Genomic DNA, 21,637 nt, shown 5'->3' with positions numbered 1-21,637 from the left:
TAGGTTGGCTGGAAGATAATGTCCTACGTTGGTTTTCCCGTCGATTATTTGGGCAAATTATTCTCTCAGTAGCCACATTCTTTGCTTCTTTCATAACGAAACGGCTACCGGCGGGGACTCGACCGTGGCGGGGAAGCAGATGAGCGTACGACGGCTGTAGGAACCTTCGTGCTAGGCTGTCTGTGTTTCCGGCCGGACAGGTTGTGCTGGTGCCCCGGCTGGGCCAGTGCAAGCCAAAGGACGCTGCAGGTCGGGAAGCATGTCTAGCTTCTCCAAGGCGCCTCAGGTGAGTTTGCGCGCTTCGGGCAGGGTCGTGTGCTCAGAACACTGGCGAAAATGAAGAGCAGTAGTTCACGGAGATTTACTACAGAGGCCGAGCTTTCAGGGAAGCTGACTCCTGTAGCCAAGAAGTGCTTTAGGAAGTCACATACCAGAGAGTTGTGAGTCTGGCCACCATTTGATATCCTTAGTTTTGGTGCTCCTTTCTCTCCTCAGCCTACCCTTTTCGTGTCTTTAGTTCCTTCAGGAGAGAAGAGAAAGAACAAAAGTGAGATGATAGGTCGAATGACGTGGGAACCACTGAAAGATGTTTGGTTTTGTTTAGTACAGTGGAGACGGGCGGGCGGGGAGGAGGTGGAACTGTAGTGATGTAGTGTAGCCCTGGGTTCTATCCCCAGCACCGCCTAAACCTGGAATTATGGTGCACGAATGTTATTCCAGCATGTGGAAGTTGGAGGGAGGATGATCAGAAGTTCAAGGCCAACCTTCTCTGATACATAAGACTGTTTAAAAAGAAAAAAGAATGGAGCCCTGTTGTAGGGTTTTGACCTTGAAGTCTTAGACAGCAAACATAGCAAAGCACCCAGACCACCAGATGGAAGATAGACAAAAGGGAGAATTTAGTTAGAATACTATTCTAGTATATCACACAAAATACTCATGTACAAATCAGGCTAAAACACTGGAGTGCTAAGATATCCACAGTATGTATTGAAGGATTGAATGGTGGTGTAAGAAGAAACAAGAATTACTTTGAAGAATTCTGGTTTGGGCTACTGGAATACTGTCACAGGGAAATACTGAAGCCAAAGCAGATTTTAGGTAAAGGAGAAAGAATTAGTTTGTGATATGTTGATCCAAGATGACTCCTAGCCTAATGCCACTTGAGTACATTTCCGTTAAACGTAGTTGTTAGCTGTCTGTAATGAGGTAAATGCCAGATGTGAAAAATCAACATTTTAAAACTTTGACAGCAAGCAACTATGGCAGATACGGTTTATCAAACTTTCTGAAAGTATTAGTCCTCCCGGGATGGGATAGATGTGTCTTTTTGAATGCATAGGCTAGTTTAAAGTTTAGGATAACTGATATGAACCACAAGCTTCAGTGTATTTTTCTAGCATATAGCTTCTGTGCGTGTGCATATGAAAGCACCTGGACAAGATCTTTCTGGAATAGAGGTGATTTCCTTAGTTTGGAGACATTGAAGACCGTGGTTTTATCAGATGACCTAAAGATGTCTTGGAAGACCAGCTATTCTAGACAATGACGTGGGGAAAGTTGTGAGTTTAGGGCCTTGGGGTGGGGTTACAAAGCCAAACTGAGTAATTTAGTAAGACTCTGACTCAAAAGTGTGAAAACTGGGCTAGTGGTGTGTCTCAGTGGTAGAGTGCTTGCTTGTTGTGAAATATATCCAAGTTGGAACACACATAGACATGTTGAATCTCAACTACACTTTTCTGATTGCATAGTTGTGTTTAGCTCTCCTAGAACTGAGTTCTTGAGTTATTTTCAGTTGTCAATTAGCCACTCAGCTTTCTGTATAACATGCCTTACTATCTTAATGCAATAATGAAAAAAGACTTCAGAACTGGTAATGAAAACAAAATCATACACACACGCACAAATTAATGATAGTCGGTTTTTCAAAGTGGTTGCTGGCATTAATTATAAAATACATATGTTATCATGTAGTGATGTTTTTAATTATTCCTGTTTTAACTAGAATTTTCTTCATCTTTTTTTTTTATTCTCCAGCAATGGGCCACATTTGCTCGGATGTGGTATCTCTTGGACGGCAAAATGCAGCCCCCTGGCAAACTTGCGGCCATAGCATCCAACAAACTTCAAGGATTACATAAACCAGTCTACCATTCGCTGAGTAAGTATTGTCTTAGACCCATTGTTAGCAGCCATGGTTTACACTCCAGAATAGCAGCTTTGTGAAGTTTCACTTGGCTGTGTTTAAGGGCTCCTTTCTATACATATATAAGGAGACCATATACTGTTCCTTCTGGAAGAACTCATTGGTGCTAAACTGAATTTGATTTAAGAAAAAAAAAAAAAAAACAGAACAAAATAAACACCAACACACACACACACACACACACACACACACACACACACACACACACACACACCAGTTTCTACCCTACAGCCATTAACAGTGACAAAAAGCAGACACTATTAATAAAGATGGGGAAAAATGTGAAGGCCGGTTGGTTTGGGTAGGAGAAAACAGGAGTATGATGTCTCTGACTGGGCTGATTTACTGAACATGACTACAGGACTCCCAAGAGGACATGCTGAGCAGACAGCAGACTCTGAGTTCAGCACACAGGTCAGAACTAGAGACAGTCATATGGAAGTATTGTCACACATGTAGGTTTTAGAGATCCGAGGCAGAAATTAGTAACTTGATGAGTGAGAGGGGATCCAGCGACTGGACACTAGGATGCGTCCACTCTTTAGTGTGGCAAAAATTTGAGTGTGACAGGAAAATACCTCAATAAAAGATCCCATTGAAGTGCCTACATGCAAAACTCTTCTAGAATAAAAAAGTTTATTTTATAAACAGCATACAGAAAACAAATCTTTAATTCAAGAGTGGAAGGCACCTTATCACATCTAACTGGCTTTATCTTCCCAGAGCAGGATTTTTAGGAGAACCTCTCTACTCAAAGGCATGTCATCGTGAGAAGATGTAAGTGTAAGAAGAAACTCAATTCACAGTGCAGATCAGGACAGCACCGGAGTGGAAGTGAGGCTTCCACCAATAGTGTCTGTGGGTGGAAACTGGGCTGTGTGTGTGTGTGTGTGTGTGTGTCAGGGGTACGGAGGGGCTGTTCTTAAGGCATGGAACCCACCTCTGCTGTCTGCTGCAGGTGAGAGGTGGTGGGCCTGAGTCCCAGCCATCTGGATCCGTAGTTGAGCGCCCGTCTCACGTGCCGCTGCTGGCACACACAGGCCCCAGCTCTGCTCCTGCAGCAGACAGCTAGCTCTTCACCGCCTCTCCCTCTGTGCTGTCTTGAGCTGCTGTTCTCTGTGCTATCTTGCTCATAGTTTCTGCACAAGACTAGGCTTAGTTATCTTTTGCCAAATGACAGAATAGAACACATGCTGGGCGTATCCCCTACAGGGCTTATTAATGTGGCTCCTGAGCGACCTCTACCAGTATACCTGCCTTCCCAGCTAGGGCCTTGGCATTTGAGCTGCTAAATTTTGAGATCCATGGAGCTGAAGCAAGAAAGAAGGATCTCAGATGACTGGATTTCGTAAAGAACAAGGCTGTATCGTTTTTTGTATTTGTTAATCCTGTTGCTCTTCCTTCTGTGATAAACTAAGTGGAGTATGGGACTAGCCCATACTCTGAAGTCTGTGTGTGGAATATGAATCTGGGGATCCTGCCATGCTCAAGCATCTCAGCGGTATGTGGTCCATGCCAAAACTCAGTAGCAGGAGAAGTAGCTTTTACATGACATTTGCAAACAGATGCTTCATAAACACAGGTTCTTCCTGGGATTTTGGTTCTGTCCTCAGTGTGACAACTGAGTCACTGAATGTTGCACGGCACATTGGCCTCACTGTGTTCAACACGTTAACTCGACATCAGCAGAGCTTCTCGTGACCACAAGATGTCACTACAGTCAAATTTCTAAACCGCCAGCATTTGATAAATACAATGCCTTTTAAGAACTTATTTCCAGCATTTAGTAGTTTAAGGAGCAGTTATTAACTAGGGATTGGGGATTCATAATCACGGCACACTTTTTTTTTTTTTTCTAGAAATGAACAGCAACAAATAATGAATATAAAGTTGACCGTTCGGTATCGGAGTATAAGACAAGTGATATTTGAACTGATTGATTTGTCAAATGGACCTTTGCAATATACTGTGGGAAAACACTTTGACACATACCCGTGTTTTCCTCTCTCTCTCTCTCTCTCTCTCTCTCTCTCTCTCTCTCTCTCTGTGTGTGTGTGTGTGTGTGTGTCTTACTAGGGACCTACCTCTGAGATTTGACTTGTGGGACATTTAGGTCAAGGAGGAGATGACAGGGACTCATCAGCATATCGTCACAGTCCTCAGTCAGGGTTCGTGGTGACACAGTGATCTGTGGCTGAGCACAGGCTGATGCCGGAAATCATGTTCACATGAAGCTCTGTATATTTAACCTTACAAAACTGAAGTAAACATAAAGGCCAGTACCAATTTTTATTGTTTTACTGCTTTTGGATAGTGATTTTCAAATGTTTCTCATACAGAATCCTAAAGTCTATAAAAAGCAGTGCGGTATTGAATTGAGCCTTAGTGCCTTGGCCATAAGTCAACATAGAAGGATCCTAAGACTCTTAGGTGTGGCTTAAAAAAAAAAAAAAAAACAGTATCTTGCAGTAAGGCTTGAGAGGAGAGGGGTAAAAAAGTTACAGACCAGAAGGAAATATTTGTAAACTACACAGTTAACAAAAGACTTGGACCTAGATGATATAACAAACAAGACCAAAAGCCACTGCCTAATTCGAAAGTAAGCAGGTGCTTGACCAGGTGGCTGGCACACACAGTACAGGCCATTAGGGGAGATGCAAACCAAAATCCACAGTATGCTCATGAAATAGTAACAGTGGTAAGAAATGGAGAAACTGTCACTCCTCTTACTGGTGGAAACAAAATGATACAACCTAAGAAAAAAAAGGTCGTAGGAATTCTGATTTATTTTCATTCCATACGGACAGAAACTATACACTTTGTATGCAAATGTTTAAACTTGGCCAGTGAACACTCAGTGAGTGACAAAGCTTGCTGTACGTCTGACCACCTCAGCTCAGTCCCTGGAAGGCTGAGGAAGGGGGAAGAGGACCACATCCAGACGGTTGACCTCTGACCTCTGTGTGAGCTTCATGGCACATGTGTTCCCGAATTCACAGTCACAGAGCAACAACCTTTAAACAGTTTTAACTGAAAATTATATCTGCTTCATTAGCAGAAATTAGACAGAAGCAATCATGCTAGTCAGGACTCTTAGCGTTCTATACCAGTAGTTACTTTTGTTCTTGTCCATAGTTCACTCAGGCACAATGTTAAGTTGCAGATCCATTTTACTGTGAATAGGAAAGAGATTTGACATACCTTACTAAGAAAAATGATCTACATCAGATGTGGAAGAACTTGCTTTCATCTTAACTGGTGTTTTAACTACTCTGCCTGTCCAGATTTTGACTTCCATAAATTTTGTAAGCAACTCTAGATGTTTTGTACGTGTTTGCAGCCTTTTTAGAAATTCCATTTTGGTGAAGAGTTAGGCGATTGGATTTATCTTCAGGTAGGTATCACAGCAGAGCCAGACTCAGTGTGAACTTGGGCAAATCGCCACCCTTGAAGGCCTCAGCTGCTGCAGCTGTGAACTCTCTGAGCTGGGGTCATCAGTTCAGCACACAGAGGCATTCGGGCTCCTAGCTGGGTCTCTATCCAGCTGCTTTACTGGCCACCATCTGTCACTTTTAGGGGCTCCCAGACTTTCCCTTTCAGGCCATCAGCAGCAGGCTTTCCCGTTCCTCCCTTCTCTGACTCCGTTTACACTGGTAATGAAAACTGACTCACCTCCCCTACCGCTGTTCCTCTACCCTTGATCAAAACTATGAACCTGTCTGAAAATTTTGTTTACATTCATTCTTTGCATGGAATCTTTGCGTGAAATTTGGAGATTATAGTAGTACCGTAACTTATACTTTGTATTTTTAGTGGCATTTTAAAATACAGTGTAGAATCGTTTGTTGAAGTCTCTTCCTAGTAGTAGAATAGTGATGTGATGTTTCAGGTTCCCCAGCGATGTCATACACAGTGGTTCATGTGGAAATGTTGACATTTCAGCTTGTTTTTAGATGGACACAAACTTGAAGGTGTTTTTCCAGAGGAAACTGTTACAGTATGTGTGTTTTGGTTTTCAGGTCTTCTGTCCTAAACTGTTTACAGTCATTGCTGAGAGTGCCATTTTAGATTTAATTAGTTTACCGTGGTTGGAAAACGCCTCGTGGCCATAGTACTCTGTTCTCTGAAGTTGAAAAGAACAATAATCAATAGTAATGTTTCACATTTGTTTCTAATTCGCCTATTGGCAGAACATACTTTGCGCTTTTATGTACAGACTGTTTTCATAGTCTGTGCTATTTGTAAAGGAAAAGTTGTATCATCCACTAAAAGGTAAATGCAATAGAAATGTTCAAATGTAAACGTTTTAGCCGAGATTTAGTTATCAATGAGAGGGATACAGGGAATGACAGTACCGTGCTCTAAAGAACGTGTTGTCATCTTTTACATTTTCCCTTTACCGCTGTGTTGGTGTTGAGATTTGGCAGCCAGCTCTGTCTGCTTACAGCAAGTGAGACAAATGTGTTCGAGGCTGTTGTGCTGGGATTTTCAGTTTTGAGTGTTGATAGCACTTTAGTAACTAAACAGTCAAGCCATGTTTTTCCTTAAGGCTTTGATATTCTCATATACACTCTCTGTCTCGTTTCTTTTTAAACCTAGGTGACTGCGGAGACCACGTTGTCATAATAAACACAAGACATATTGCGTTTTCTGGAAACAAGTGGGAACAGAAAGTGTACTCCTCACACACGGGGTAAGAGCATCTCTAAGGAACACAGTTCAGATGTGTGCTCAGTGAGACTGCCGTCCTTGGCTTCACGGAAAAGGAGAGCCTTTAAATGGTGTCTAAGGAAATACTGGTTTTCCTGATGCCGTGCATAGCTCAGTGAGCAAAACCAGACCACACCATTCAGCAGTCTCTGTCCTGTGATTCCTCAGCTGTTGTGAGGGTTCCCGGGAACAGTGGGGCTCTCCACCATCTTTCCAGTTAGGCTGTTGTTTACTGTAATAGGCTTTGCCTATCAGCGTTAGGGTTCATATTGTCTACTCAGCCAGAACTCTAAGGTTTCATCACACGTGCTCCTGCTAAATTACGTCTCTTCCTTTCTACATGTTTTTATTAGTCCAATGGCAGGAAATCAACTGCTCCATTTCAGGTTTGAGCTCTATCATTTGATTCTGAAGTCAAAGTTTGCCGTCTGTGTCCACTTAACCCATAATTTCAGGTGAATGGCAGAATTTAATTAAACCTGTCTCAGCGCTGTCATCCAAGTTATGATTGTAAGTGTTGACCTTCCACTCATGTTTTTAAAACTTTGTGCATATAAATATTTTGCCTCCATGCGTCTATGTGGCCCACTTGAGTATAGTGCACAAAGAGGCCAGAAGAGGGCGCCGGAAGCCCTGAAACTGCAGTCACAGTTGTGAGCTACCATGTGGCTGAAGGAAGCAGGCTGGGTCCACTGTAAGGACAGCAAGTGCTCTTAACCACTGAGCCATGTCTCCAGCCCCGTCGGCCACTCCTGGTTAAGACCATTCTTCATTCTTGATCACACCTTCACCTTCCACGTCATAGCATTCTTTCTCTCTTACCCAAGTGCTTCAGATACCTTTAGTTTTGTAAAGTCAGAATTTGTTCATTTGCCCCCTTAACATGTATTCTAGAAAGTTTGATACAGTTTCACAAAAAATAAACTCACAAGTGTCTCCAGTAACTTCTGAATCTGGCAGATCTCTGTGAACTGAGTTCTGTTAAGCAGAAGTAACTGGGAAAGAGATGAAAAGTCCTGAGAGCATACTGAGAGCGTGTGTTGCATTGGAGACGCCTTGTCCGTCCCTGCAGCGTTCCCTGTGTCTACAGACGCAGGGCAGAAGCAGGGCGGGCAGCGCAGTGCACTGATGGGCAGCTGATGTGTGGTGAGGATGTCAGAGGGCACCCGCTCACTGGCAGGAGAAAAGTCACAGTGCTTTGTGCGCTATCAGCTCAGCTGCGGCGTATCGTGACGCTGTTCAGTGCACACACTGCCCCCTGGATGCCTCTGCGTGGCTGTGCCTCTGACGGAGTGTCACTCACCCTCTTCTTGGAGGACTCCAGCTGATCCATTCACCCTCGCCTCTTGTCAGCTCCTGGAATGCCTGCCCAGTGTTCTTGCTGAGTGCTGTTCACCATGCCTGTGTGTATGTTCTTGTGAACTGTGTCACTGTATGTATCCAAAGCTTACCTCTAGTCATAAACTTAATATGTGATTTTAGAAAATGAAGGCTTTTTAAAAGGAATGACATTCAGTTCTTATCCATGACCTGACACTTTGGGTTGCTTTCAGTTTCATAAACTACTTCAGTCATTATATAGCAGCATACTGTACGTTTTACCATGCTTAATTATTCTTCTGTGCTTAAAACGAAACAAAATTTAGATATCTATAGAGTTGGATAGTACTTTATAAAATATGGAAGTTCATTTAAAATAGTCCTCTGAAAAGATGAATTCCAAGATGAAAGGAATGAATAGATCTTTTGATGGGCATTTCCAGAGGCATTCTACTACTCTGGAAACACACACACACACACACACACACACACAAAATAAAATGCTTCTTGATGACTATAGCCATAATATTAAAATCATTGCCAAAAAGGCTTTGAATTTTTTATGGATAGCTGATTATTTTCATTTGCTCAGTAGTGAGGTTTCTGCCCCTTTATGTTTCCTCCTTTTTTTAAAGGGAGGGAGCATTATTTGGGGCTCTTTGACACAAACTTTGAAGCCCAGGCCTGTGTTACACTCATTTTGTGTCTGAATCTGGGTTTGAACTCCTGACCCTCCTGCCTCTGCCTGCATGTGCTGGGCATGTAGGAGTGTGCTACACACCAGTTTCTCCACACCAGCTTCTTCACACCAGCTTCTTCACACCAGCTTCCTAATCCCTGCTTCTGAGCTTTCAGTCTCCTAGGGAATTAGTCTATTGTCATTTTTTTTCTTATTAACTTTATGATTTTTTTTAACTCTCACTTACTTTGTATATAATTTAACGTAGCCTTTCCATTGAAATTTTTCTGATTTCTTGTCTCGGAAAGTCCTTTCTGACAAATAGTTGGTGGACAGCGACCTCTCCCAAATTTCAGTGTTGGAATACCTCGTCTAGACTCACTGAAACGTCTTGACATGGCTGACGAAATCTCCTCAGCACACTTCAGGTCAGGGTCCCATCTGACTTACCCGTGCATGTCCAGAACACAGCGAGACACTCATGTCAGTCACATCAGTCTGTCCCCACGTGCGACAGTCACCTGCACACTGCATTATTCGAGCTTTTCCCTTTGGGGATTTGCCTTTGCTCTCAGGTCCTCTGGGAGGAAGTGCAGAGCCTGAAATGCAGCGTTTCCCGGCCCGCGGTAAAAATAGAAAGACGATCTGTAGCACAGGCGTTAGAGTCGTTTTCCACGGAGGGAAGCCTATAGGAATAGATGTCTAGACGGCTGTTCTCTCTAAAATCGAAATCCCATGAAACAAATAAGTTGTATGACTTGGAAAATAGCCCATCGTTCTCGGTAATTTTTAATTTGATTTTTTAAGTTGAATTCCTAATATGTAGCTTCTCCGGTCTTTTTTAAATGTTTTAGAATTTCTTGAAAAAACTGTTTGAAAACAAACTTAAATTTGTGTAATCCTAAATTTTTCTCTAAGAATCCACAAATGTCTCTTTCTCACCTTATTCTTTTTGTTTGCTTTCTCTTTTTACAAACATTATTTAATTTTTTTTAATTTAAAGTTACAAGCCTTTACAGCCATGTAGTATCAGTTTCTTATACGTTTACAAATATAATTTTCTCCTTTGACATACAGACTTTTTAAAAATTGGTTGGGACAAACAAAAATAAAAAAACAAAGTCTTTTTATTAGACTAACCCTTAGACAAATATAAAAGCAGAGTCTCACTGTTTTCCTGAGAGCCACTGACAGAAAGATTTCTAGGTCTGGCTCAGGTTACCAGCGTGCCTCTAGTCTGCCAGTTAAGTCTGACATTTGATCTGAGCACTAGAAGTATAATTTACTGCCTAGAACCAGCCATTATTCCTAGTTATCGTCACTGACTTTTAAAACAGGATAGCTGCCTGTGTGATGAACTGGTACCTACCTACAATCCCAGTGCTTGGGAAGTACAGGATAGAAGAGCAGGAGTTCATCCTCAGCCGTGTGAGGAGGGAGGGGCCAGCCTGAGCCCGGAGAGCATGTCTCAGTATAAGAAGGAGAATGAACTTGACTTCAGGACCAAGTCTTCTGCCACCAGCTTTCCCCAGTTTTCACGCCTAGATTGTGCAGTTAGTCTCACTTGGTAAAGACCATGAGTTACCTGGCTCACTACTATTTCTTTTTTTTTTTTTAAGTAAACAAATGGTAACCTAGGCATAATGAATGGGTAAAAGAATGAATGAATGAATGAATGAATGAATGAATGAATGAATGAATGAATGACAAAATTAACATGAAATTAAGTATGCCATAAAGTTTTCTGAGATAACTACCTATGAAATAGTCATAGCTGTTCGAGAGAATATTTCAGTTACCGTAGCTTTAATTTGTGTGTGAGCATAGGCGCATGCCACAGCGCATAAGGAGGTCAGGGGACAGCCTCGGTTGGCATCCTTAACCTTCACCTAGTTTAAGGCAGGGTTTGTGCTTGCTGAGCTTTGTGCTGTGTGTGCTTTTCTGCTTCCAGACCTTCTCTGTGCCTCCCATTGCAAAGGGGCAATAGGACTGCAGACGGCTGCTCTGCCCCTGCCCCATATGGCTCCCGGGATGCAGACGCACGTACTCATTCTTGCATAGCAAGCACCTCACTCACGCACTTCTTCAGCCTCCTCACATTTCTTTCTTGTTCCATGATTGGTTTAAAGGGAAGACATCCTGGAGCTGCAGAGATGGCTCAGCAGTTAAGAACACTGGCTGACCGTAATTCCATTTCCAGGGCATCTGATACCCTCTCTTGCCTCTGTGAGCATCAGGCACACACATGGTACATACACATACGTGCCCCATAGCAAAATGATTAGTGATAAAATTTGAAAAAGAGAGACATACTAAGGCTGGAGAGAGATTGGAGGATTTGAGCAGTGAATAGTGCTGACTGCCCTTGCGGTGAGACCCCAGTACCCACATGGCGCTGAACTGCCTGTAACGCCAGTGCCAGGGAACACTTTCTTCTAGCCTCTGCAGGCTCCTGAACACAACACACGTGATGCACATAAATACACGTAAAAATAATAGATCTGTAAAGAAAGATATCCTTTTACTATTTTATTCAGAGAGTGTGTGTGTGTGTCTGTGTGTGTGTGTGTGTGTCTGTGTGTGTGTTCCTTTTACAATTTTATTCAGAGAGTGTGTGTCTGTGTGTGTGTGTATGTGTGTCTGTGTGTATGTGTGTCTGTGTGTCTGTGTGTGTGTTGTACATGGACGGGTGCCCAATCATAAGGGTATGGAGGTCAGAGAACAACTTAGGGGAGTCGATTCTACTTTATGGGTCCCTGGGAACAAACTCACGTTGTCAAGCTTTGGTGTAAACACTGTTTCCCACGGAGCCATTTCACTGGTCCCATTACTATTTAATTTTTAAGAACTCATAGACATAGTATCCAGAGGAGAAATATAATTCGTTAGAAGTGCTATCTTGTTATAAAAGCATGATCGTCTTAAGAACATGTTTCTTCTCTTAACAGCTACCCGGGTGGCTTTAGACAAGTGACAGCGGCGCAGCTCCACCTGAAAGACCCCGTGGCGGTAAGCTTGCTGTGTGTTGGTTGTGTAGGCAAGACTGAGTCAGACTGTTTCTACCATGGTTCTTCCAATGGGGGCACCGTTCAGGGCAATACGTGCTTCTTGTATTACACAAGGCTTCTAGAGGGTTTTGTTTTTTTGCTAGGTTGCTTTTCTGAGACAAGATTTCTCTGTGTAGCTCTGGCTGTCCAGGAACTCACCCTGTAGATGAGGCTAGCCTCAAACTCACAGAGACCTGAGATGTCACGTTCATTACCATTCAATTCTATTTCCTAATTACTATCATTAGTTACAGCAACTCAAAGATTTTAGATCCTTTTTTTTTTTTTTTTTTTTTTTTTTTGGCAAATCTGCCATTGACTAGAATATGATGAGCTCGCTGCAGATACCTTGGAGAAAGAAAGGGATATAATATATTGCTTAGTGTATTTTAATCTTACCAGCTTGCTTGCCTGATTAATTATCTGATTAAAGGTTTAGTCGATACTAAAATCTAAGCTATGGACTTGTTCATTTTGATATAGCTCTATCAGTCGGCGGATTATATATTTTAGAGGTTTGGTGTTAGGTGAATTTAAGTTTAGAGTGATAATCTCACGGAACAAATAGATCAAGGTCAGAGTTTGGCCTTCCTCATCTTTAGCAGTGTTTCTTATCTGAAGGTCAACTGCTTGAATATAGTGTATCAGTCTCCTTTTGATTTGCATTGATCTGGGATATAACTTGCTGTAGTTTAAATTAACCCCCTCTAACACCTACAAACCCTACCAGAGAAAGAAGACAGGGGAACAATGGATTATAAGCAAATAAAAAATACACAAACCAACAAAAGTCAAATGCTATGGAGATAAATAGCAAGAATATTGAATTAGAAGGAGTAATGTGATTTTGAAAGGGAGCATTTGATAAGAATTAAATGCAGTGTCTAGTTTGTGCTAGGCAACCACTCTACACTGAGCTGCATTTCTAGCCCTATAAGATATTATAATGAGCAATTAATAGCTCAACTATTAATTTAATAAATACATTTATTATTCTTGAAGTATATAAGATAATAAACCCTGTTATCATTATTACAAGTGTAGCTCTTCACAGTTGATAGCTTCTGGCAGGGGCTTGGGGAAGAACTTGAATATCTTTAAGGAGCTGTCCTCTGGGAGTTCGACCGTGCCCCAGTGAGTGGGCAACACAGATTGGACTCGTATGGTTTTCCGTTTTTTTGGGACAGGGCATGGGAGGGAGGGCTGGGAGGAGTTGGAAGTAAATGTGACTAGAGTGCATTGTATGAAATTCCCAAATAACCAATGAAAATATGTTAGGAAAATAATTAGTATTATTATTAATATTTATTATCATTTGAATGATATACCCAGCAAAATTATAGTCTATATGTTTGACTTACTACTGCTAAAAATAAGTCTCCTTTTTGGTATTTTATAACTTATTTTTCCTTCTTGGCTGTCCATAAACCTGGCCTTGAATGGTACTCTTAGAAAAAATAGTCCTTTTGGTAACTATTAGCTTTTTTTTTTTTTTTTTTTAATGCATTTATAAGTGAATAAGGTATCACTTCAAAACACTCCTTAGTTTCACAAAAAAAAAAAAAAATTGTAGGGAGGATAAAAGCGCTGGCTGTCATGATGCGGGAGGAGTGTAGGAGAGGGGCTCTGTTGCGCTTGGGCTGGTTGCAGTGGACGTTCACAGTTGCCGTGTGGATCATCCTTGCAACCTTACTTCTGAGGAAGCAGTTGACCCCGTCTCACGGCCCCCGTGCTGTGCCCGGCTTACCCGCTGTGGCTTGCACAGAAAACTGGGCGGGGTTCGCTCATAACTGTTACTGCAAAGTGGAGTCTTACTCCTGAGTATCTCAAAGGCTGAAACTAGTCTGTGTCACTCAAGCATGCGGACTGTACACTAGGAGGCTGCATAATTCAACTCTAACACCGACACAATAAAGTTTATAAAAAGTCTCTTAAACTTTTCTTACTTTTCAGCTTACCACGCAACAAATGGGTTTAATTATTGCAATTTTTATATATGTGTCTTTATACTTTGTTCTAATGTTAGTTTTGATGAACAGAAAATGAAAAATAATACAAAACATTTGGTGGGGGTTATAAGACATTTCATTCAAACCTATCTGCATTGTTACCTCATTGAAAGATCTCAATTTGCTAATGTTTTATTGATCGTTTGTTCTGTGATGAGTGTTTTACATGTATGTCTGTGCACCATGTGTGTGTGGTGCCACAAAAGTGTGTGTCAACCTAATGACTTATGGGGAGAAGTGTATTTTGCATGTGATTGCACACACTGTGTTTCTCTTCCTGGCAGTAATGATGTTTAATTTGAATTCCAGTCCAGCATTTGATTGATAGATGAGGTCAGTTTTCTCTGACGCTCAGTGAGGCTGGATATAGTACTTGCTTCACAGCATCGTGAATACGTTGTTGAAGTGAGACACACTGACACCTTACGCGTAGTAGGTTGTTGGTGGGTGTTCACTGTGACCCTTGCTGCCGACTGTCTTACTATCAGTGTCACGACACTCATTAGTTTGTGCATTTAAAGCTCACCATCTTCCTCCCAGCGGAGACAGGATTCAGGTCCCTTGGGTTTGAATAAGCTTAGAGAATGAAGTTAAAATGAGCATGTACAGAGGTGCTCTCGAGTCCCTTCCGTGGCCCGCTAGGCAACAGCAGTATAGAAAGTGACAGAGGTCCCTTCCTGGTTCACACAGAATCCCAGCGTCCCCAGCAGCGCCTGCTCCGTCTGCCCTGGGTCTCCCCTGCGCTAAGCCCTCTGTGGGTCTGTTTTCAGATTGTGAAGTTAGCTATTTATGGCATGCTGCCCAAAAACCTGCACAGAAGGACGATGATGCAGAGGCTGCATCTTTTTCCGGAGGAGGTAAGTCAGCAGCGCCGCAGGCACTGCTTCTCCTTGGCACAGCAAGAAAGCACCGCTTCCTGCTGGCAAGTGCTGTCGGCCTGCTGTCAGTAACTGGGTGTCAGCCTCAACATATCTGTGTCACTGAACATGGTGAACACACACATCCCAAAACCGCCCCAGTCCTGTTTGCCTGTCACTCACCGCTTTCTTTTAGTGGGAACGATTTGGGGAGGTGCCCTGATAAACGGGTGCTCAGTGATGGAAAATAATAGTGATTTGTTTCATTTTATGTAGTAAGTTCTCTATGGATCATAGGTTAGTAACCCTGGTTGCTAATTCTTGCTCCTGACTTAACAACTTTTTAAATGACAACTTGTACAAGCTCGGTCACTATCTGCATGACCAAGCTTAATTCGGAGAAGGAAAATTAACATTGAGAACCAGTAGCCCTGGATACAGCAGCTGGCATGCACACTCGGCCAGATGGGAAAGTGGAAGTGTGGACCAAGACAGCTCCTTTCGGTATCACAAAAGAAAGGAGTACATTAACTACTACTTTTAAAAATTAAACTGCCAGGGTCTGGAGGGACGGCTCAGCAGTTAGAGCCCTGGCTGTTCTTCCAGAGGACTGGGGCTCAATTCCCAGCTCACATCCAGTTCCAGGGGATCTGACACCCTCACACACAGGATCCAAGCAGACACCAATGTGCATAAAATAAATAGTGAAATAATTTTAAAAATTAAATTGCGAGGTGGTACTTATCAGTAACCCAGCTTTTGGAAGGGTGGGGTGGGATGATCACCAGTTCACAGGCAGCCGGGCTGTCTAGAGTATGTTCCTGGGTCCAACAATGGAGAGGAGGAAGAGCAGGAGGAAGGCCAGTTGCAGCGTGCATTGCCGCTCCGTTGAACTTCTCGAGATTTATGCAAGGTGCTTTAAGGATTGTGGCGCTTTCTCATTCCTCTTGCTTGTTTTTAATACTAAGTTTATTGTCTATTAATAAGTATACTTTAAGATTTCTAAGTCCTAGATGTGTTTAATGTAGGATATTCCAGAAGACATTCTTAAGAACTTGGTGGAAGAGCTTCCTCAGCCGCGGAGAGTGCCTAAGCGGCTGGACGAGTACACCCAAGAAGAAAGAGATGCCTTCCCCAGAGTGTGGGCTCCGTAAGTGTGCCTTCCCTGTGTCTTCCCACTCTTCTGACTTCAAGCTGAACTCTGAGACGTGTAAGACCCTTAAAGGTGTTAGGAGCAAACAGTTTCAGATCCCCTTAGAAACTCAGCAGCTCTGAACCTCAAACTCCGGTGGAGATGTTGGACCTGAAAGTCTGTAAGCCCCGTGACCATGTGAGTGCAAGGTTGTTGGATACACTTGAGGCCACCTTATGTGGGGTGACTGTTTGAGTGCTAACTCCACCGTCAGCATCCTAAGTGGGGGGGGTCTGCATTTCCATATTGCATCATAAGACAAGAATGTCAGTGAAATCCATTGAATCAGAAATTTTAGTTTTGATCCAAGAAGAAGAAAGTAAAACATTTTTCTTTCTTCGACACAAATTCCCTGTACCTTATACCCATAATGACTAGCCGTCTCCTGTCTAATTGTCTCCGGGCTCCTTTGACTTGGAAATACAGGAGATGTAGTATGTGGCTTCGTTTTCTTGGGCTCCACACTGTAGGCTGTCACGGGGAAAGTTCCTTCACGCTGCCGTGTTTCTCGTAGTGCGGGTTGAGCGTGTGTGCTTGAGTCTGTAGTGTCTTGTGTTACACTAGATTTTACAGCTCACAATAAGACTGTCCTTCTCTTGCTGAGTACTAAGCACAGCACCCAGTACACTGCATGAGCAGTGAAATTCTCAACCAGGGAACGCACGAGCACACGTACTTTTCTTCACCAGCTTACAAGTGAAGTTCAAAGGATCTAGAAAAAAAATGAAAACGCATTTCAGGTTTTATAGCCATTGATCGATACCCAGAATAATTTAATTTATATCTTATCTTTATTGTCCTATATTAACAACTACATACAGCAAGAGTTGGGAAGCATTTGCAGTGCTTTACATGTAATTACTGCTTTTTACACAGAGCTATAGTTCGATCCCATTTTTTATCGATTAAAAAGTACAGGCAGGGAACGATGTGGAGTCGTCACTAAGATTGTGTACTAAGCAGTGACTAGGGACTGAGCGGACGCTGGAGTGCCTTGTGCGTCCACGGCGGGCCAACCTTCCGTGTGTCCGCTGCTGCTGCCTACAGTGTGCACACAGAACAGCCAGCCATCAGAGCAGAGGAGTTCCATCAAGTTGCCTTCCTGTAACAACATCCCATAAATATATTTCGTGTCTAGTATTCTCAATCACCATCAGAAGTAAGCTTATACTCATGACCAGCAGAATCGTGAGAGCATTGCTTTTAATTGGATATTTTATGTACTTACATTTCAGACGTCATCTGCTTTCCCGGTTACCCCCCTTCCATTCCCCCTTTCCCCTCTTCTATGAGGATGGTCCCTCTCCCCCACTCACTGCCACCTCACCACCCTGACATTTCCCTACACGGGAGCATCGAGCCTTCACAGGACCAAGGGCTTTTCTTCCTGTTGATGCCAAACAATGAATACCATGCTCTGCTCCATATGTGGCTGGAGCCATGGTCCCCCATGTGTGCTCTTTATTGGTGGTTTAGTCTCCGGGAGCTCTGGCTGTTGATACTGTTGTTCTTCCTATGGAGTTGCAGACCCTTTCAGTTCCTTCCGTCCTTTCTCTAACTCCTCCATCGGAGTCCCCATGTTCAGTCTGATGGTTAGCTGCAAGCATTTCAGTCTATCAGTGTGGCTCTGGCAGAGCCTCTGGCCGGCATCCATACCTGGCTCCTGTGAGCAAGCACTTCTTGGCATCAGCACATTATCTGGGTTTGGTGTCTGCATGTGGGATGGATCTCCAGGTGGGACAGTCTCTGGATGGCCTTTCCTTCAGTCTCTGCTCCACTCTTTGTCCCTGTATTTCCTCCCGTGAGTATTTTGTTTCCCCTTTCAAGAAAAAATGAAGCATTTTGGTCTTCCTTCTTTTTGGTCTTTCTTCTTCTTGAGCTTCATAAGGTCTATAAATGTATCTTGAGTAATCCGAGCTTTTGGGCTAATATCCACTTATCCGTGAGTGGGTTTCTTTTTGAGGGGGTTAGTTTGTTTTTGGGGGGTTCTTTGGGGGGTTGTGATTAGGTTATTACCTCACTAAGGATGATATTTTCTAGTTCCATTTATTTGCCTAAGAATTTGATGAAGTCATTGTTTCTGATAGCTGAGTAGTACTCCATTGTGTATATGTACATTTTCTGTATCCATTCCTCTGTTGAAGGACATCTGGGTTCTTTCCAGCTTCTGGATATTATTAATAAGGCTGCTATGAACATGGTAGAGCTTTGGTCTGGAAAGACACCATTGGTGAACATTCGGTATCTGCTTTGTGTTTTACTTTCTCACTTGTTAGCTCAGTGTGCTTTATATTAAATAGTCACCTTTGTAGAGAAACCGAGTGGAAAGTCTTGGCATCAGTGGTGCTTGCACACTCAGAGTGAGCCCCACATTCCTGTGTACACACGCGACAGTGTATACATTTAGGAATGTGCCTGCCAGGAGAGGGCGCAGAGGGTATCAAGATGACCATGAGTGGCCTCCAGATTGTCCTCCCACTGAGTGGGATCAGCTTTAGAGCGTTTACTGAGGACACATGACGCTGCGAAAGCAAAGTGGCTCCAGGTGCTGGTACAACGGCCCAGGAAACACCAAGGGAGCACCCTGTCCAGCTACAGCTAGTGAAGGGAGCACCCTGTCCAGCTACAGCTAGTGAAGGGAGCACCCTGTCCAGCTACAGCTAGTGAAGGGAGCACCCTGTCCAGCTACAGCTGGTGAAGGGAGCACCCTGTCCGGCTACAGCTAGTGAAGGGAGCACCCTGTCCCTGCAACTACAGCTAGTGAAGGGAGCACCCTGTCCCTGCAACTACAGCTAGTGAAGGGAGCACCCTGTCCGGCTACAGCTAGTGAAGGGAGCACCCTGTCCAGCTACAGCTAGTGAAGAGAGCACCCTGTCCAGCTACAGCTAGCGAAAAGAGCACCCTGTCCGGCTACAGCTAGTGAAGGGAGCACCCTGTCCGGCTACAGCTGGTGAAGGGAGCAAGGGTTTAGTCTTAGGGCATGCCCTCTGAAGTGAAAGCCATTCATCCTAATTATGTGCATATTGTCAATTTTATTGTAAATAATATTAAAATGAGTTTTGTTCATGTCCTTGTAAAATGTGCATTAGTCCGTAAGCTTGAAGGTACTGAGTAAAGATTTCACCTTGTCTGACCCTGTAAGGAGCATGAATCCAGAGAGACAGCATCAGGCTTTTCTGTCATGGTACTAGCTAGCCCCTCATGTGGGTACCCACTTAAGACTTAGCTGTTCCTCACAGTCAGGAGCTATTAGTGAATTTGGGAAAGAGGGTGTGTTCCAACTTCCCAGCCAGTTTCAACCAGCCCAGCACTGGCCTGAACCACAGACATGGGGATCCGCAGTGCTAAAGCAGCTGCTCTGGGTATGAACAGCTCAGAGCCACGTGTTAGCATGAAAAGAAGTCTATGTTAGAGGGAAAGCCTTGGGAGCTTAGGGTTTTTGCTTTCCTGGGTTTGTTTAAAGCACATAAACATGAATCTGGAGGTCTCATGGCAGTGTGTGGGAGTCAGTCATCTCTTGCCCTGGTGTGGGGTCCAGGGCCCCATCGGGTCACCGGGTCTTCACACGGCACCTCCACCCATTGAGCCATCTCACCAGCGGAGAACCTGGTTTACTGTGTAAAGTACTCTGAAATTGTCACTTCTGTTTTAGAAGTGCTCCCCTTATGTGATCAATTACTTCCATTTTGAAGTGGAAAAACTTCATCCAGGAGAAAATGAAATAGCGGTTCATAAAGAAATACACACTTTTCTTATCTTTCAGACCTGATGATTTTCGGATGTAAGAGAGTGGAAAGAGTCGAAAACTGCAGCGAGAGACTGAATGCTTCATGGAGTGTTCCCATGACCCCAGGCAAAGAGCAAACACGGAGCCGCCTGTGGAGAGCACTCACCACGGCCGGGCCGCAGTGGGAACGTGCAGAACATACTGTGTGACAGAGTGTCATGTGTAGCCTGCTTTAAATGCTGTAAACGTTAATAAAATGCTTATTTGGTTACCTATCCAGTATCTCTTGCTGAAAACATCTATAGTATTCGCTTGTTAGTACGCAAAAATCCCATGTGTGTATTTTCTCCCAAAGAGATGATTCTTCCAGCGGTGAACAAGGCCCATCCTCCCTGTTCCTTCCCCCCTGTGTCTCATCCCCTGTGCTGTAGAGCAACTTGTGCTGCCTCAGGACGGACGCTGCTGCCTTTCTCTACGTCCTCCACAGCCACTTCCATTCTTTACGGTCCTGAGATACTAGAGGATGTAGGGGGTGTGTCCCGCGCAACCGTCTCGCCTGCAAGAACGATGCGGCACACAAAATAGGATTCTTCTGAGGTAAAGCTTTAATGCTCTCGAGAGGCAGAGCATAAGCTTACATCAAGTAGAAGCGAAGACCACGAACTATCTAGCCCGTCCCCTTATATTGGAATCAGTCCTCACCTTGGACGTGGAGCTTCCTGATTGGTTGAAACTCATCAGGCCCTATGACGCCACGGGAGAGGCAGAGCTCAAGAAGTGGAAAGTTACCCAGCATGTGCACACATGACTTGTTTACTGCTAACTCCAGCCGGATGTCAGTGCCATCTTGTAATGGAGAATGTGCAGGCAGCGCCCCACATCTCCCCCTTTCTTTTATTCTTTAAGCAAAGTAGGACACCCATATTAGGAGGGCGGAGATAGAAGTAAAATCCTCATTAAGGTGTATAAAGACCATGTACAGGAGTAACCGCTAGACTTTTTGTAGCCCGTAGTACTCTTGACCTGTCACTCTGCCGTTTTTCTGAGTGAGGGACACTGGGGCAGGCAACCCTCATGCAAAATGACATATCTCCCAGAGATACCCCGCAACAAGGGGCTCTCAGTGCGATGCTTTGCTCGGCATCCCTCATGGGCTGCTCAAACCAGACACTCTAATCCTGTGCAATGAACCGAAGTTCTAGGAGTGCAAGAGCTGTCTGGCCGGCGACCTACTGCTTAAGCATAGACAACCAGATATCGGCTGATGCTCTATGTTCTAGAGCGACAAGCGCTTGGGCAATAACCACCTTGTCTCTCTTTTTGTTTGGGCCTTGAGCTTACAAACCAGCCAGAGAAGCAACACAAGTCCGCAGCAAAGGATTGCTCCAAAGAGTCTCACCCACACCCAAGTTGATATCGGTGGTGAAAACTCAGGGAAGACTGTAGCATCATGTTCCACTGGAATTGGTTTCGGGAATGCCGACAGAATCGCCCATCTCGCCTCTCCTCTGACTCTCTGGTTCCAAAGCATCAGGAGCAGGGCTGTCATCAGGAGTCTCCACCATTTTTCGAGTGAGCCTCTCAGGGACCCAGAAGGGATTATTTTCATCCTGAGGGAAAACACAAACAGCTCCCCTGGATCTGATCAACACAAGATCCGGTCCTTTCCATTTATTAGTTATGACATCTTTCCATTTCACCATCTCTCTTGGTTTGTCCATGGGTAGGCAATGCCTTTCAGCCGCCGTATGGCCGTGGTCATCAAGATTTAAAAAATTTAAGGTGAATAGTGCCATGGATACTGCGGTCCTAGGCACAGGGGGCAAAGCCTGCATAATTCCCCCTTTTTGTTTTATTAGATATGATTTAAGGGTGCGGTGAGCACATTCC

At 43.8% G+C, this 21,637-nt stretch overlaps 1 protein-coding gene across 1 annotated transcript; it reads left to right on the top strand.

Moving 5' to 3' along the window:
* Positions 1-33: 33 nt before the first annotated feature.
* MRPL13 (mitochondrial ribosomal protein L13) lies at positions 34-20,022 on the top strand. Its single transcript, XM_080909352.1, has 7 exons — positions 34-286; positions 2,038-2,161; positions 6,806-6,899; positions 11,864-11,924; positions 14,742-14,828; positions 15,857-15,978; positions 19,784-20,022. The coding sequence occupies exons 1-7, from the start codon at positions 260-262 to the stop codon at positions 19,803-19,805; spliced, it is 537 nt and encodes a 178-aa protein (XP_080765478.1). The 5' UTR covers positions 34-259; the 3' UTR covers positions 19,806-20,022.
* Positions 20,023-21,637: the final 1,615 nt, after the last annotated feature.

Source organism: Micromys minutus, assembly GCF_963924665.1.
Source record: "Micromys minutus genome assembly, chromosome: 33".
Taxonomy (NCBI): Eukaryota; Metazoa; Chordata; class Mammalia; order Rodentia; family Muridae; genus Micromys; species Micromys minutus.
The sequence above is the reverse complement of the archived record's forward strand: the minus strand, read 5'-3'. Positions and strand labels throughout refer to the sequence as shown.